Source organism: Agelaius phoeniceus, chromosome 6 (genome assembly GCF_051311805.1).
Source record: "Agelaius phoeniceus isolate bAgePho1 chromosome 6, bAgePho1.hap1, whole genome shotgun sequence".
Lineage (NCBI taxonomy): Eukaryota > Metazoa > Chordata > Aves > Passeriformes > Icteridae > Agelaius > Agelaius phoeniceus.
This window is the reverse complement of record NC_135270.1, coordinates 39,620,783-39,637,732: the sequence shown is the minus strand read 5'-3', so window position 1 is coordinate 39,637,732 and position 16,950 is coordinate 39,620,783. Positions and strand designations below refer to the sequence as shown.

Below are 16,950 nucleotides of genomic sequence, written 5' to 3'. Positions count from 1 at the left end.
ACCTAGAGAGTTTGGGGATGTTAAGTGAAGGCAATAAATGTGTAAAGTGATCATTAAACTTAACCTCTCTGAATTTTCTCATTTGACCTAAATATTTTAATACTATTTTTTGTTAAAAAAAATCTTTAAATGTTCTGCCATGATGGAAAGCAAAGCAGTGAATATTTCCATGTCTATGGCTGAAATGCCACCAGCTTCTAAGTAAATGGAGTTAATTCATCCTTGCAATGAATGCTGACATTTCCCCATGTGCCACTCATTCCCATTTCAACCTTTCTAGGATTTTTAACTACTAGGTGAACATTCCTACTTGTGCAATTTGCTTAAGTACTGAACTATTTTAGTTTTTTACATGTATTTTTAAGTTAATATGTTAGTGTTATGTCCTTAATGCTCAGTTCAGGGATTTTATTTTTTCCAGTGCTGCATAACTACACTTATATTTGTGTTATTATTCAGAGTCCACCCAAAGATAACATGAGGACATTCTTTTGCCACTTTTTCCATGTTTGCGCAATAATTTGGTACCATATTTTCCCTTCCAGCTGAAAAGAGAATACATGGACATGAAGTGCTACAATATTTTGTTTTGATTGTTTTGGAATATGGTTTATGGCTATTGTCATATTGTCTTCATGAACTGTCAACATCTATCAAGGGCTAAAGTTGTTTAGCAATAGAATACTGCTGCATTACTGTAGTCTTACAGTTTGCATTGTATCCCTCAGTTTCACAATCTGATGTAGAGGAAGTATTACTCCTTAATACTCAATTTTCATTTGAACTTTCCTAGGCATTTGCAATTGCTGGCTTGGGATCTGGGTTGACAGAGGCAGTTGTGGTTAACCCATTTGAAGTAGTGAAGGTTACCTTACAGACCAATCAGAATGCTTTCACAGAGGTAGGAAAACTGCTTCCTTCTCCTTTTTCTATTTTATTTAGCATATTGCATTTTGAGGTTCATATTTAGAGCAGAATGTCTGTATTATATTGGTGGATGCAAATGATTTCCCCACAAGCTCAACAGAAATGGAAGAGACCCAATAGCCACTGCCCTCAGGTATGCAGAGATGCCTGCAGTATTGTCAGAGGCATCAGCACCTCCCCTGTAAATATTCTGTGCCTGAAATGCACCTTCACTCCTCCTGAGCAGCCAGCAACCCAGCACTGTGAGGAATTGCAATCCAGGAGTACAAACCTGAGCCCCTTGGACACAGCACACTTAGCCCAGCAAGCTCCAGATTTCAAGTGAGCCCTGGAGGTTAGCATAAAACACCACAGCCTGTGCCCTAGACAGAGTCCAGCTGCTGTACTTTATGCAATGTTTCTTGGATGAAATTACTTACAAGACTTCACTTTTATTAGCACAAACTGGAAAATTGTTATATAACAAGTACATTGATAATTTAAATTCTTGCCCAACTTCAGAGTTTTGTTATTCAAATATTGTTCTGTCCAAAGGAGTAATTGCACAAAACATTGGCCACAATTCTGGGTACTGCTGAAAGGGGGAAAATATTAAACTGGAAAACAGTGATTCATGAAAATCAAGTGTTCTCAGGAATGCATTGGTTCTATTAATTTTAATGCAGAACATGTTCCAGGATAAAGGGAAGGAAGGCAGTAATGAAGTTCCTTTTTCCTTTATTCATTTATGAAAAATAACAATTGTCAAACCATCTTTTTCAAAATCTTTTGAGGAATCAGCTGCACCATGTTAGAAGTGCCAAATCACATTAAGCATTCACATGAAAAGGTTAGCTGAATCCCTGGTGGGACATGATTTTTGCATATTCTACTATTAAGTTTTGACTGATTTAATACTTGCATGCCTTGTAGCACTCATCTGCACAAATTGAACAGTTTTGGGGGCTGCACAGTAAAGAGATTTATGACCTGGCCATTTACATAATCTGTTGGGGCCAAGCTCCTCAGGTACACTCTGGAAAAATACAGCTACTGATTTCTACATGTCATAGAGTAACTGGTACCTACTCCATAACTCATCCAGAAAAGCACTTTCTTCCAGAATAAATTTTAAAATGTTTGGTATACTCCTGTTCAATTCTCAATGCATATGAAAGACATGTTTATTTGCTGCAAGTCTCCAGTCTAGACATTTTTTAAACTTGGGCAGCAAAGCCGCTGAACAGATAAATAATGCAGAGCAGGAGTTTAGGATCCTGGAAGAAGAGAGACTGAAAGTAGGAAAAAGCAATGTGTGAGAGGATCTGTCTCTCAAGAAGATGATGTGATAAAAGTTATTAACTATTATTCCTCCAGCAGTAGTGAACAGATATTCTGGATCTTTCTGTTTCACAGTTGTGAAGATGTAATTATCCTAGCTTAAAAAAAGCTTTTAAGTATACACAAACCACCATTATATTTTGAACAAACTATTCCTTGTAAAGTTGAAAAAGACCAATGTATCCTTTCACTTCATACATTTTAATTTTTTCTCTACTGCAAAATTTATAAACCACCCCAAAGTCTGGGGTGGTTTAGTTTGTATATTTTAGCCAATTATTTTCTTTCATTGCAGCACCCCTTCCTTGCTGACCTTCAGAATGATACAATAATCAAACTGTAGCTGTCCAAAAGCATTCTGAGTTGTTTTTGTTCAGGTGAATATTCTCTAATTTAATTTAAATGCAAAATTTCACAAAATCCAAGTAATAGTATATTATCATACAAATAAAATTGTGACAGAATGGTATTTGGACCCTACTAGAAACCTAGTTTACATTGAAAATATTAACTACTTGCTCTAGGGAAAAAAATCCAAGCAAAATTAAGTTCTTAAATCACGAAGATTGTTCTATCACGGACATGTTAATTTTTAATATATCTTTCCAAAGTGTTAGAACTTCAAAATTTGCTGTAAAATAGAAAAAGTTCCAGTGATTTAATACCTTGACATCAAGTTCTCATTAAGAAAATGTTAAAGAACATTCCACAATAAAGCATGTAAACTCAAGCCCATTGGAAGAAGCATGTCCAGAGGTTATATTATACAGCACAAGGCATTACCATGCACTGTTTTTCTAAAAGGTTTAAGTAAAGTGTGTACCTATCCCATTGTGGAGCTTTCATACTACATGATGAAACCTAATGCAATTCACATATTTCTTTGACTATTGTATAGAAATAATAAATATATCTTGTTTAAAAGGAACAAGGAAGAGCATGAGCACATACACTCACACCCAGACTCCAGCACACCCCCAAAGCAAATATTCACACCCTGCAGTGACAGCTGAATTGTTCTGTGGTAGCAGATCATCTTTCCAGGGTTGAGAGATTTAAAGAGGAAGGCCACTACAAATCACGTATCAGCCCTTTTGTAATGTGGATTGCTGTGGGTAAGAATAATGGTGGCTTTTTGTTAAAGTAGACTGCAAGAAGCCCAACACCATGCTGTTTGGTTTTCCTTTTTTTTTTCCCTTTCCCTGTAGCCTTGGATAACTCACTGGCTATAGAAGCTGGTGTGATGATTAAAGTCTTCTCACCTGACATACGAGTTATGATTAATTAAACAAATACACTTATCTGCTTTATGATGAGAAGAATCTGACTCCAGATTCCACTGCATAGGTCTATATTAAGTAAGAATCAACAGCTATGTGAGGTGCATTAACTCCAGATGTTTGTACAATAAATTCCTCTGTCTAAGGTCCTTCCATCATCAATGATGAACCGCAAACCTTCTATGGCTTGATCAGTTGACATGATGACACCTCCTTTGGTAGAAGGGAAGTGCTGCCAAAGAGAGTCCTCTTTGTTACTATAGGACTGAAAAGGGAAGTCAGGTGTAGACATTGCAGATGTCTATATTTGGGCTTATTAATCCCATCTCAGGTGTTCAGCAAGTGAGAGGCTTCACCTCTAAGGCAGGAGTAAGTCCATACTCAAGACAAGGGATACCAGGGGATACCTTAATATTGAAGGTTGCAGTATTATTTCTTAAAGATCTAAGGTCCATTCTTGGAGCACAAAAAAGGATGTCATTGCTAGTACCCATGTTTTGCATTTCCGTTTTAGAATAGATTCTGACTTGAATTCTTGGGAGCAGATAGAAAAGTAAATTCCAGTAAAATATATGCAGAACATTAGCAGGATAATATTAGTTGCAAAATATGAAAAAAAAAACCAAAATGAAACTTTGTATTAAAGATTAAACTCATCAGTCACCTAAATAATTGGTAATATGCTGTGTCAGATATAGTAACATCATTTGGCTGATGCTGTGGATCTACCACAGTGGTATATTGAAATGGAAAGCTGTTAAACAAATAAGTATATTGAAATTAGTGGTATTCACAGTGGTGTAGTCAAAATTCTTCTATATTTTCATGTTTGAACCTCCTAGTGGAAGTCATGTTTTGCCTTTCTAATTATAGATTTGGTTACCCAGAGCTTTATGGCTTTATGGCTTTTTTTGGCTTTCTACTTTGGAGAAAGCCAAACTCTATTCACCAACTTTTTGGAACTAATGTTTCTATAAAGCTGCTAAAAATGTAAAATATTCAGAAGGGGAATAGCTAATTCTGAATATCATGGTATATTCAAAAAAAGTTCAAAGGTGCATGTAGTCAGGCAGATTCTGTCTGATATGAGACAGTTTCTTCCTTTTTGTCTTTTGTGAAATGAAAATCTGTTACAGTACTACTCTTTTACAGTACTCAAGTCCTGCTTACATCTTATTCTGCAATCAGAAAAATGAGGAATCTTTTTTTAATTAAAGTTTTGTTTTTTATTGGTCACAGGAACGGGAAAATAACAAATACGGTGATACTTAATATAAAATTATAAGAATAGGCAACACTGTGTTTGTCAACAGCATGGAAATTATGCTATGTTTATTGTTTTCTTTTTGTAAAGATGATCTCTTCCTTCCTTTGCTTAACTTGTGTAGCAACCATCTAGCTTTGTTCAAGCTCAGCAGATCATTAAAACCGGTGGTCTGGGCTTCCAAGGACTCAACAAAGGCCTCACTGCAACACTGGGCCGTCACGGAGTTTTTAACATGGTTTACTTTGGATTCTACTTCAATGTGAAAAACATTCTTCCAGTCAATAAAGTAAGTTCTTCATACAATGCAATAGACAATCGGATAAGAAGTTTGACATTTTTATTCACACTATTTTTCTGTGCAAAGCTGTGGTATTTAGTGATCAACACTGACTAACCTAGCTCTGTTTTGCAGAAATCCATATCGTTTTAATGGAAGCAAATTAAGGACTCAATCTTCTCACTTTTTAAGCAAAGCTGAGTGTAGTCATATTTGAATGATCATTTTTATGAATTCCCCTTTATAGCATGGTAGCAGTGCAAAAAGGCAGCAAATGAGATACAGACATGTTGGGTATGTATGCAATTTTTTTGTGGAAAACCGGCCTAGAAGAGAAAAATCAGTTTCTAGAAATTCTGTCAGTACTCACATAGGGGCTAAGCTTGCAGAGCTGCAGGATTTAGGTTATTTTGGCCAGGCACAGGACCTATTTACTCAGAGAGTTCAACCTAGTATTGAAGGATGACAGGGAAGTTTCATCCTTATGGGAAAGAGACAGTCCAAAAGAGGATGTAAAGGGTCATGCACAGGGACTTTATATCATTTATAATTAAGGAAAAAATCATTATAGCTGTAATTTCACTTAAAGAAGTTTTGATAGTCCTATATTACTTTAAATAACAAAGGAAGCAAATATTCCCTTTACAACAAAAGGAAATTTTACAAAAGAAAACGTGGTAATATCAGCAACTTTTGAAATGACTGTGTGAGAAACAACTAATGGTTTATTAATGATTCCAGTATGCTACTTATTGAAGTCTGTTTTTACTAATGTGATTTTTAGATGATGACAGTTAAACAGTCACAGGTGTAATATGCAGTGATATACATGTAAGAAGGTGCAATTCACATCAAAAGGGATCATTTTCTATTCCCATATGAAGTAACACCTCTTTTTTTTCTGCACTTCTGAGTAGCCTGGTATTTTTGTTGGCAGCGTTGTGTAAATGGAGAAAACCTCCACTTCTTATTTGCAGATTATTACAGTAAATTGAATTGTTCAAGAGCAGCTGACCCACAAGTTTCTACAAGTTTCTTACAGTGTATCTAAGCATATTTTACAGTGCACTTTAGTCACACATTCTAAGACTCAAGGCGCAGGAACAGCTTGTTACTAAGATAGGAGTAAACACTTTTGTGTTGATCAGAAGATTAAAAAATTATAATCACTATGCAGAAAATTCAGGAAAATATGCAGGTAAGGACAGAGACTAGTGTGTAGCTTCTGTGGGAATCATGGGAGATGTTCTTGCATAGGAATTGAACAGTAAGCATGTTGAACAGTAAACATGGCATAAGCATGCTTTCCTAACCTTTCAGATTTTAAAAAATAGGAAACAAGTATTTCATTATTAGAAAGATCCAGAGCTTTATGATCTAAAGGAAATTGGTACTTTATACAGATTTTGTATGATGCAGAAAAATCTTAACATCTACAACATGGGTTTAAATATATGTAGAAAACAAAAGGGAAATTACTTCAATGTCAGCCAGTGACCCAGCTGTCCTCAAATATTAGCAAAATGAAAAGGCAATTTAATCAGTGTGGGATTAACTGCAAAAAAAGTGGGGTTTGCCTGATGCTTAACCACTGCACAGTGCCTTACATGGTGGCTTGCACAGTGGCTACATCTGTGCTGGTAAATGGAGTGGCAATGCTGAAACTCAGCTGCCTGTGCTGTTAAACATTCCCTGGCACAGCTTTGGCCCTGGCCAGCCAGAACAGTGCCTGGGTGTGGCTTAGGAGCCAGTGAAGGCAAGGAACCCTTCCTGATGGGCTGGCTTCAGGCAGCCAGTCTGTTTTGAATGGTGACAGCATTCTACAGTGCTAATAAAGCTAAGAGCACTCCCCAGACCAGCCAGTGTCAATGCCATAGACAGTCTGTACAGAGATATATTGCCAATAATTCAGATCAAACTTCCATTGAAGCAATGCAAAACTTACCCTGAATTTAAGAAGACATAGATCAAGCTTCATCTGGCTGGTGCTAGCCAACATTATGTCTCAGGTACTTACATGCATTGAATTTCACTTCAGTCACTGCTAAATGGAAGTATTTGACAATAATTTATGACCTGTAACAAATCTCTTCTGTCAGTAGGCAGGTACTAGAGGCTTAGAGATATCAAACCTTTACAAGGAATTTGGTAGAAGCTGGTTTGCAGTTAGTCTGAAAAATACTTAACAGTTGTTACTTTGTCTAGATTTCTCACAGACTTGATTTCATTACAAAATCTAGTTTGTTAACTTTGTATATTTTGCCAGAAAATAAAGTCTTAAAGCCAGTCTTGTAATATTGGCAAATATATAAAAATTATAATATATAAAAATTGTGAAATTAGAATACTACACTTGTGAAATAATTTTGACTATTTGCTGTCCACTATCTGTAACATAAGTGGAAAAATATATTAAAATCTCTGAATGAGCCTTTTAGCTGTCAGCTAAACTGTGCATTAAATTTGCATCCTAGTTAGTGATGTTTGCTGCCTATTTTGCCAAAAACAGTAAATCTTGTAGGTTGAGTGGTCAAATGATATCAATGACATGTGTGGGTTGTAAATGTCCACAATTAATAATTTCTCATATATTCAGTCTATTCTGCTAAACAGATCATTTACAGCCAACCCTGTCCTCTGTTTTCTGAAAATGGAATAAGCCAGATTTTTCAGTGGCCACTAATGTACCAACCATAGAGAATTGGCAGCTATGCCTCTGCCCTAGCAATGAAATTATTTTTCAGATGACATCTACTTTTATAGCGCATTTCATAGGTGTCCAGCAGCTTTGCAATTTTTTATCATAATTAGATTTTCTTTTAAACATTAGTTTCATTAAAACCTTTGCTCACTACCACCTCCAAGTGGCTGCCACATTTCTCAACAGTATGAAATTTCCTACACCTGTTTAAAGCCCCCTTTGAAATGTGGCCAACTGCAGGACTCATTTCAAGTTGGGCACTGCCAGCCCCAGCCACTGCAGATGTGCCTCCTATTACAAGGGCTACAGCATCAGACCAGGGGTGCTGAGCAGTGCATTGTCTTGTAAGAGAAAGGGGCTCTGAACTTCCAGAGGCAAAGAAGAGATGGGAAACCCAAATGGGCTGTTCAGCTTGGTGGGTTAGTAAAATAGCAGACAATAGTTTTATTTTAGTAGCTTTTGGATCCATGCCAACATAGAAATTCTGTGTAGGAATAGAGTGAAAAGCAGATGAGGTGCAATGGACTTGAAGAAATAGCAAGCCAAGGTGATTTAGGAGAAGCCTGGATCAGAAGGCGTAGTGGAATAACCTCAGAGCCACTGAGCTTGGCTTTCAGAAAAAAAAAATGACACCCCTATTTATATTGAATCTTTATACTAATGAAATTACCCAGATATTACAGTGACGAATTTCATAGGAAAACCTTTCCCATGAGGTTTATGATTAAAAAAAATCAAGTTGTAGCAAAGCTGGTGTTGATTATGGTACATTTGGTTAGAGTCCAGTTTTGTAAATGGGCAAAAGGGGTCTTCTCTTCTTCTCTAGATACCAGAAATATTGGCTTTATTCTATTTGCATTTAAACCACTGTATGTACAGAATGAAAAGAATTTTTGCTAAGATCTTTGCTAAAAAAGGGCTACAATTCTTGTACCACAAGCAATTCTAATTTTTAAGTTGTTATCAGTATGTTTCATGTTTTGTGAAATCAAGGTGGGAGTTTTTCTGCACATAATAAAGAGCTCTGTTTATTTGACATTTCTTTCTTAACACCTGTATGGACTTCATCAATGTATATTATGGAAGTTTTAATTTATTTTTCTTATCACTAATCTGGAAACAAAAACTTCTTTCTTGGTTTCTGTTTCATTTAAAACCATACAGGTTTAGGAAAAAAAAAACTGTCTTATTTTAACATTGTGCCGATGTTATAACACAGCAAGATCATTTGCTATTTTAATAATGATTTTCTATAATTAAAGCACCTTCATGACAGAAGTAAGCTGCATACAAAGAATCTGATGTAGCAAAAAAGTGTCCTTCTGTTAAAAACCAATTGCAAAACCAAATTATGTGTATAGGAAATGTTCTGGAACACGCTTGCCTGTGACTTCCACTACTTAGAGAAATAGGATTAAACCTGCTTCAAGGGACTTTGACTCCCAGATAAACTCTGGGTTCTTTGATGTCATAGAAATGCCAAAGTAGGAGGTCTTTCTAAAAGATCAAATAAAACCCAGTTGAACTGTGAACTGCGAGTGAGCAAAGTTTTTAGATGCACTTCTAACCTACTTCTAACTTTTACCGTGTGCATATAGTAGGGTTCAGAAACAATCTGTTGTAAATTCTTCAGCCAATTAGCTGAGTGAATTACCACCGTTTATAATGCGCAGAACGTGGAGGCTCTCTTGCCGTTGTGCCGAGTTGGATTGTTAATAACAGGAAGCTAGCACTTCTCAGTACAGTGGATCAGCTACATGTGAAAATAAATGTAAAAAACCTGGAGGGGAATGGCAGCAGACTGAGATTAGTCTTTATTTAATTTAGCATTTGGGGGTCCAACACACAAATGAGTGTTTTAGTAGGCTTCATGGTGGAAGTTGCTGTCATTTGTAAAATATTCTGGCCAATTAGCTAATAGTGTGCTTGGATTTCTCCTGTTTTGATACAGTAATACTAAGTACATTGTGAAGCCCAATTATACAAATCATCCCCATATGCCATACCAGTCTTTCTTTATGAACTGTGTTTATAAATCCTGTGTGAGGAAATGTGTACTTCAGCAATTTAGACCATGTGTAAAAACATAGCCAATAGGATTGTCAAGAAAACAAGTTCCAGCATAGGAAATCCTAATGTGTTCCGCTAAAATAACACGAGTGTGTTGTGTGAGTTTTCTGATTAAATGCTTATTACTTTATAGTGCTTAACCTGCACAGGTCTTCCCATTTCCCTTTTTATTCTTTCTTTCCTTTTTTTTTTTTTTTTTTTTTTTGCAGGATCCAAATTTGGAGTTTTTGAGGAAATTTGGAATTGGGCTAGTCTCAGGAACAATAGCCTCAATTATTAACATTCCTTTTGATGTTGCAAAAAGTAGGATTCAAGGACCACAGCCAGTTCCTGGAGAGATCAAGTACAGAACCTGTTTTAAAACTATGGCAACAGTCTATAAAGAGGAAGGGTAAAACATTCTTATTTTAATAAATGTCCTGACCTCTGTTTTAGTTTGTATGGGTCCATAAAACCACGTTGTTGTATTTCAGATTTGATGAGGACCATTAAACCATCCTGAATTCACATATCAAAAGAACCCAATGTAGCATTTTGAAAATTTATTTTAGCATTACAAGGATATATCTTCCTACTACATATGAACTTCTACAAGTGACTTACAAAATTATTATTACATTGTCAAAATTTATGTTCCCCAAGTAAATGCTTCATATATCTCATATGTAAATTTTTCCATTCTTCATTTTGCAAAAGGAAAATATGAACAGAAAACAGACTATTTCTCAATTTAATTTAATTTTAATAATGCAGGCCTCTGTACCTTTAAAATTATTGCTGAAATAATTAAACTGGGGACAGATCCTTTTGGTAATAACATTTTCCAACTTTTAAAAATATTTCTCAAGTGGTGACTGAGTTGTGGCTTTGATATTCAATTATATCAGTCATTTTGTCTCTATATGCAGCTGTTGTTAACAGACTTGTCTTGAAAGTAAACCCATCTCACTGATTAAAGTCATATTTCTGATTGGCTAGGCTTACAACATTGCTTTTGTGACTGAACATTGATTAACTTTTTCTCTTCATCTGATCTGCCTCTGTAAAATGTTAAAATCCAGATACAGCCTGCTATTGAACATGTGTAATTTCAAATAATTGCCTCTAAGTGCTTTGCCAGCATTTTAACAAACATATGCTACAATTCCGTTCTTCTTTTAGAGAAAGAATATTGTTTGAAATGTTTTGTTTGTTATTCTTCTGCTACAGATTTCTGGCTCTGTACAAAGGCTTGCTTCCCAAGATCATGAGGCTCGGTCCAGGTAATTTTCCTTCTGTCATTTCTATTTTGCTTTTGTTCTGGCTTTCTCTTCCCATTTTTACAGTTTCTTGAGAAAATGTAGTAAGTATCAGTCAAATAAATGAATCAAAATATCCGTCAGTTTGAATGGTTTCTTTTTAAAATAGCATCATCTAGTAGTATCACAGATGGATTTGGCTAAATATGTGTCTGAAAAGAATAATTTACACGTATACATCAGAGAATTGCAGGTTCAAGTAAATGCTGGTTTGTGCAACTGTTTTATTTATGAACAAACCAAAGCACATGCAAATCACAGAACTGTAAAGCTTTTGGATGTTTCTTTAAGTTTCCTATTCCTTCTTATGTGAGATTTTGAGTCCATTAACACTATTCCATACCTATGTGAAGTCAGCCTAAAATGCAGGTTAGAGTCTTGCCATAAAATGCACTCAACTAGTCAAGGCACAGCCCAAGCATATCAAATTCCAGTTACTTTCTTCTCTCATGCACTATGGGGGCAGACACTAAAAAGCTGATAGCAGAGCTGGGAAGAGACTTGTATGGCCCTGGGAAACTAAGAGGACAAGGACATCTTAAAACTGGGGTTGTTGCTTGACCCCTTCTTAGTAATTGTTACTCCAAATGTGGGAGCACGGTGGTTGAAAGCTGTATCTTCCTTGGCTTTTAGAGTTTTTTTTTTTTCCTGACTGGTTTTGATTAATCATGAAAGCAAAGCACTGGGCCCTCAGACTTTGTCAGCCCACAAAGGCAGTCTGCGTCAAAAAGAGCAGAAGCCCAATTTGAGCAGTATCCCATTCCCATTAAATTGCATTTCCAGTTGTTCAAGCTGGTTGTTTAATATGCAAGAACACACATAGGTAAAGCAAGTAGGTACAGAGCCTGTTCTGCAGTATAAAGGAGGCATTAGGTTTGTGTGTAAATGTTTGCATATCCAATCCATCTGGCTAAGTACTAGACCATGCCTGGTTATTGTGCAGGACGAGGAAGGTGGGGAGGAGAAACAAGGAGCTCTGGAGCTAAAAGCCTTTTCCCTCACACTCCAAAGATACTAGATTACATCCAAGACAAAGAGAAGGCCGTGTTTAGCTTTCCCAGTACCTCTTAGCACAGCAGATTTTGGAATAAAGTTTTCCATCTCACAAATGACTATGCATTCTGGCCCACATCCAGCAAGTCAGTTACATGTGAACTTCATTCTAAATACTTCTGTAGTTATATTGGCTAACTAACATATAGGTTTAACTTTCTGATGAAACAATAATACAGTCTTTATTATGACTGGGAAGGTAATTCCTTCTTCCAGCATGTGAGTGTTTACAGGAAAAGAGATACACAAATAGATCACACAGTATGAGATTTGGAATCAGCCTTGATTTGAGTTCAAATCACATCTTAGACATTTTGTCTATGATTTGTTTGTTGGTCAAAGCCTTTTGCAAACATCTGCTCTGTCTAGCTCTCTGTGAGTTCCTTTTCATAGAGAGTTTCAAGTCTGGTGATGATTCCTTAGGACAAATGATATGGAGAAATTCATGTAGTAATTCTGTGTGCCTGGTTGTCTTAGCCTATCCCTAGAAAGGAGAGCCCAGTTCAGCAGAAGCTTCATTTGTTAGAGGTGCCACTCCAAGCCACCAACTGAACCAACAGGCAAAGGCAAGATCATATTTATGCCCCAGTGCTGGAACCCACAAATAATATATTTTTAATCATGCAGCCTGGTTCCCTTTATCCAGTTCTCCATCTAGAAGCTTCTCTATCTGTTTAGTTATATATATATATATATATATATATATATATATATATATACCTTCTGAAATGTTCTCTTTCTTTATCTCACATAGTAATACAGCCCAGTTACAGTCTGTCTTCACTAACAGTAAAGATATTTTATGTATAAAATACAGTCTGTCTTCACTAACAGTAAAGATATTTTATGTATAAAATAAATATCTTTATTTATTTATATAAAAATCCCAGCTTTCAAGCTGGGATTTTATACTGTTACCAATTCTAGCAAATAATGCCATTTCATTAGATCAAAACTTTGCCTGTGGATTTGTAGCCAGGAAAGATTATACTCACTTCCACACCATGATTTTCTGCTTTAGACATGGTGAAAAAACAGGTAAAAACCTCTCTTGACTCTTACCTGGAAATGTTTTTATCATCCTGAAGATGAATTTTTGCCATTCCACCAGTCAAGTTGCTCTTTCATGGCCAAATCTTTTTAAACAGGCACACAAATATACATATATTCAGACTAAAAGTGTCACTTTTAGAAGAACAAAGCAAAGCATTAATCTTGAGAAAGTATTAGGAAAAATCACACTGAGAGTGAATTTTCTTTAATATACAAGCTATTTACATAAACTTTATGATCTAATATTAAGTAAAACTGGTATGGTTTATGAATTGGTGAATTTTTAGTGAACTCAGGAAATAGACTTATCCATTTTGTAAATAAGGCTTTGCCATATTCTTGTTTATGTTACACTAGAAGTGCTCTATAATATCTTGCAAATACTGGATTTTCTATGTAGTAAAATTATATCTTTTCTTCCAGGTGGTGCAGTGATGCTTTTGGTTTATGAATATGTTTATGCATGGCTCCAGGACACAGTTAATCACAAGGAGCATTTCTGAAAAAACATACTCTTTAAAATTGCGTGCATTCTAAAGTACCCTATAATAAAGCCAAAGTGATTCTTATCCTTTATGGTGTTGAATACTCTCAGATTGCACTGATGTTAATACAATTCCAAACAAATATGGTCTCTAGGTCCTGATCCAAGAAAACATTTAAGTACATGTTTTTCTGTAAGTGCATAATTAAATAGCCCTTGACATTTGTAATTGTTTTACTGGACCAAGAGAAAATATAAAGCAGACTTAAGACTGAGTTTTCAAAGGACAAACTGAAATTTTGTCGACACAGAATCATCCTATGCATACTTCTTAAAAAGTTTCAGCTGAAATGGCAAAATAGAAACTATCAGGGTATTTTAAAGGAAAAAAAGGAATAATCCTGGGGGGGGCAGATACTAAGCTAATGTAAACTGACAGCTCCATTTACTCCACGTTAAGAAAATGATCCATACTCTGCAACTTTTCAATCAGTCTTGGGTCCAGTTTCAATTCAGCCCAGTATGATTTCAGCATTCATATAAGAGCTTTTCAAGTTCTTTGGAGTTTGGATAGAAAAGAACAGCACAAGTAGCCACAACCTTAAAAACATGCATACTGCTAAATATCCTACTTGTTCTAAGCCATATATATTATATAAATCTCATTCAGATCAAAGATACTGAAAGTAATTAGAATGCATCAAGTTGCATAAAAAGACGAACCAACATGGGATTCATAGAATCCCATGAGTAAATAAATTAACAGAAAGAAATCATTTTAGGTATATGACACTCTACTGCAAATTTTTTCTTCACTTTGACATACTATCCCAAAAGAGCTGTCCTGTGATAAAAATGCTCAGTGCACCCTGACTGCCCTTTAGCCTTTCATTTCCACCATGGAATGGTGAAACAAGGTAGCCTATCTGCAGTTTTATGTTGCTAGCCATACACCTCGAAGAAATGCACCTTTCTGTAGATAAAAAAATGTTGCTCTGAAGCTAAAATTTTTCCTTTTCCCAGTCACTGTAAATATAAATATTCCAGGATGTACTTGCATTCTTACTAGGCATTCCAACTCTGTGAAATACAGTAAATTCTGTTATGCTGACTCAAGACATAGTTTTTGTTCATGCAGGTGTGCCATTCTACATTTTCTCTTTAAAAACTCCTTAAATAATTAAAAATCACACATCATTCTCTTAAAATATATAAAATATATAGATATATAAAATATAAAAGTGTCTTCATTATCAAACTTGGTTTGATATCAAACAAGCATATATCTTGCAAAGTTTCAGTATCTCCCCCATACTACATTCACTCTGTTGGCAATAATGTTCTTTCTCTGAAGGAGGGACAACCCTTTTCCTTGGCAATCCTAAAGAAGCACCTTTCTGTGTTGTTACCTGAAAACGGCAGTTCACATGTGAAGTCTCATCTCACAAGAGTTTTTAATGCATTGGAAAAGCAACAAAAAGCTAAAAATAGAAATGTGTTTTCAGCACTTTCAAGGATGCCTGTATTAACATGCTCAATAAGCCTCTCTTTTGTCTGAATTTGGCAATGGTGGTTTTTCATACCTATGCTATTTCATAGCTAAAAATCAATAAAATTAGCTCTGTTAAAGTTTATGGTTTTAAGGAAAGTGTTCCTTGTTACAGCATTTTATTATCAGTATTTGGCCAAAGAGAAGACAATACTAAGATAATTTCAAAAACTAAAGCAAAATGCTTTATAATTTGTCTTTTATTAATTTAGAGCATTCAAAATATAAAAATAAAATGCTTTAAACATACTTTATATACATATATAGCCTTTGGTTTAACATCCTTTCCAACATGATTTTTTTCAGTTCATAGCTCAGCCTGATCTTGGATAAAAGGAGAAACATTCAAAAACAGAAAACAGCATGGTATGGGAAAACAAACCTATGAATGTGCCAGCCCAATGCCCCATTACTCCTTGTGTAATATGGGCTGGAATTCAGTTTTACACCAAAGATCTTCTGAACTGGGACCATGCAAACACGGTTGAGTTGAAGAGAGTACTATTGGGCTTCACTTATTTCTTTGGAAACATTTAACACTCTGGAAATGAAGTGTAGACTTTTCAGATTAAAAAAATTAATTCTGCACCCACATATACAGAATATTTCCCAAAGGTACCCATTCACCTCAGTGGGTTCACTCCAGATTTACACCCAGGTACCTGACAGCAGCAGTTAACCCTTATTTATTATTTTTTAGGAAACAATTCCCTTTTTCTTTTTAATTTCATGTGAAATGGCTTAGAGTTGTGTGATAAGTGAACATATTGCAGTTTTCAGTTTACCCGTTAGTATAAGCAGTGAAATAGTCCTTGGGCAAAGGAGTATTCGACATAGTAGGTTTACATTAAAAAAAAAAAAAAAAGGGAAACTTCACACCAAAAAACTCCATGACAGGCAGTTCACCAAGAGCCAAGGTCAGGCACTGTTGCTCACTCTGAGCAACATTTTCTGCACGCAGCCCCACTGACTTCCCAATCAGAGGTAAGGAATCATGTACAGCAGGCAGATGCATGGAGAGCTGTACCTAAACAAACACAAAACAAAAATGGTTTATGATGGTGTATCCCATGGGAGGAATAATTAACATCATGTCCTGTCCTTGTTTTATAAATTATCCTGGTTTAGCTGAGGATAATGAAAATAACTGATACAAGCTAAGGATCTGTCTGTCTCCCAAAACACACTAATTCCTCATTGGAATGTCAGGAAAGACAACTCTTACTCCAGAAATGACCTCATGTTACTCAAGAAAATTTGGAAAAGTTTAAACACAGGCACACTTTGTTACAGGCTTGCAAAGTCTTGAAGCTCAAAAAAACTGTGCTTTGAAAAGCTTCTCTTCCTTAGTTTTTTGTTTTCTTTTCCCTTTGGTGCCCCTTGTTTGAGTTCTATGGAAAACAATAGGTAGACTCACTCAATAATTCTGTAATCCAGTAGAACAACTAAGTTGAAAGATAAAATCCTCTTGCCAACTTAATCACTTATCTATTTATGAGCTTTTTCTTATCTTTTTTACCCATTTTGTCTTTAGTAAAGAGCTTGTCTAGTATTAAATTAAATTATTATTTCTTTTTCATGTTGTTAAGGCTCATCTTACTTCAGCTATAACAGCATAAAGGCAGAACAACATCCATCATGTCACTAACAGTGTGGCAGAGTGGAAATGCA

The 16,950-nt window shown here is 35.7% G+C and overlaps 1 protein-coding gene across 2 annotated transcripts in view; it reads left to right on the top strand.

Annotated features, from left to right (window-relative positions):
• Nucleotides 1–13,815, top strand: part of SLC25A21 (solute carrier family 25 member 21) — a 232,047-nt gene extending 218,232 nt beyond the window's left edge. For both annotated transcript variants that reach the window (XM_077180463.1, XM_054635672.2), the window contains 5 exons: nucleotides 794–901; nucleotides 4,916–5,080; nucleotides 10,052–10,233; nucleotides 11,052–11,104; nucleotides 13,670–13,815. In XM_077180463.1, coding sequence (XP_077036578.1) covers nucleotides 794–901; nucleotides 4,916–5,080; nucleotides 10,052–10,233; nucleotides 11,052–11,104; nucleotides 13,670–13,749 — 588 coding nt within the window. In that variant the 3' untranslated portion in view covers nucleotides 13,750–13,815. The remainder of the gene's footprint in view (nucleotides 1–793; nucleotides 902–4,915; nucleotides 5,081–10,051; nucleotides 10,234–11,051; nucleotides 11,105–13,669) is intronic.
• The last annotated feature ends 3,135 nt before the right edge of the window (nucleotides 13,816–16,950 follow it).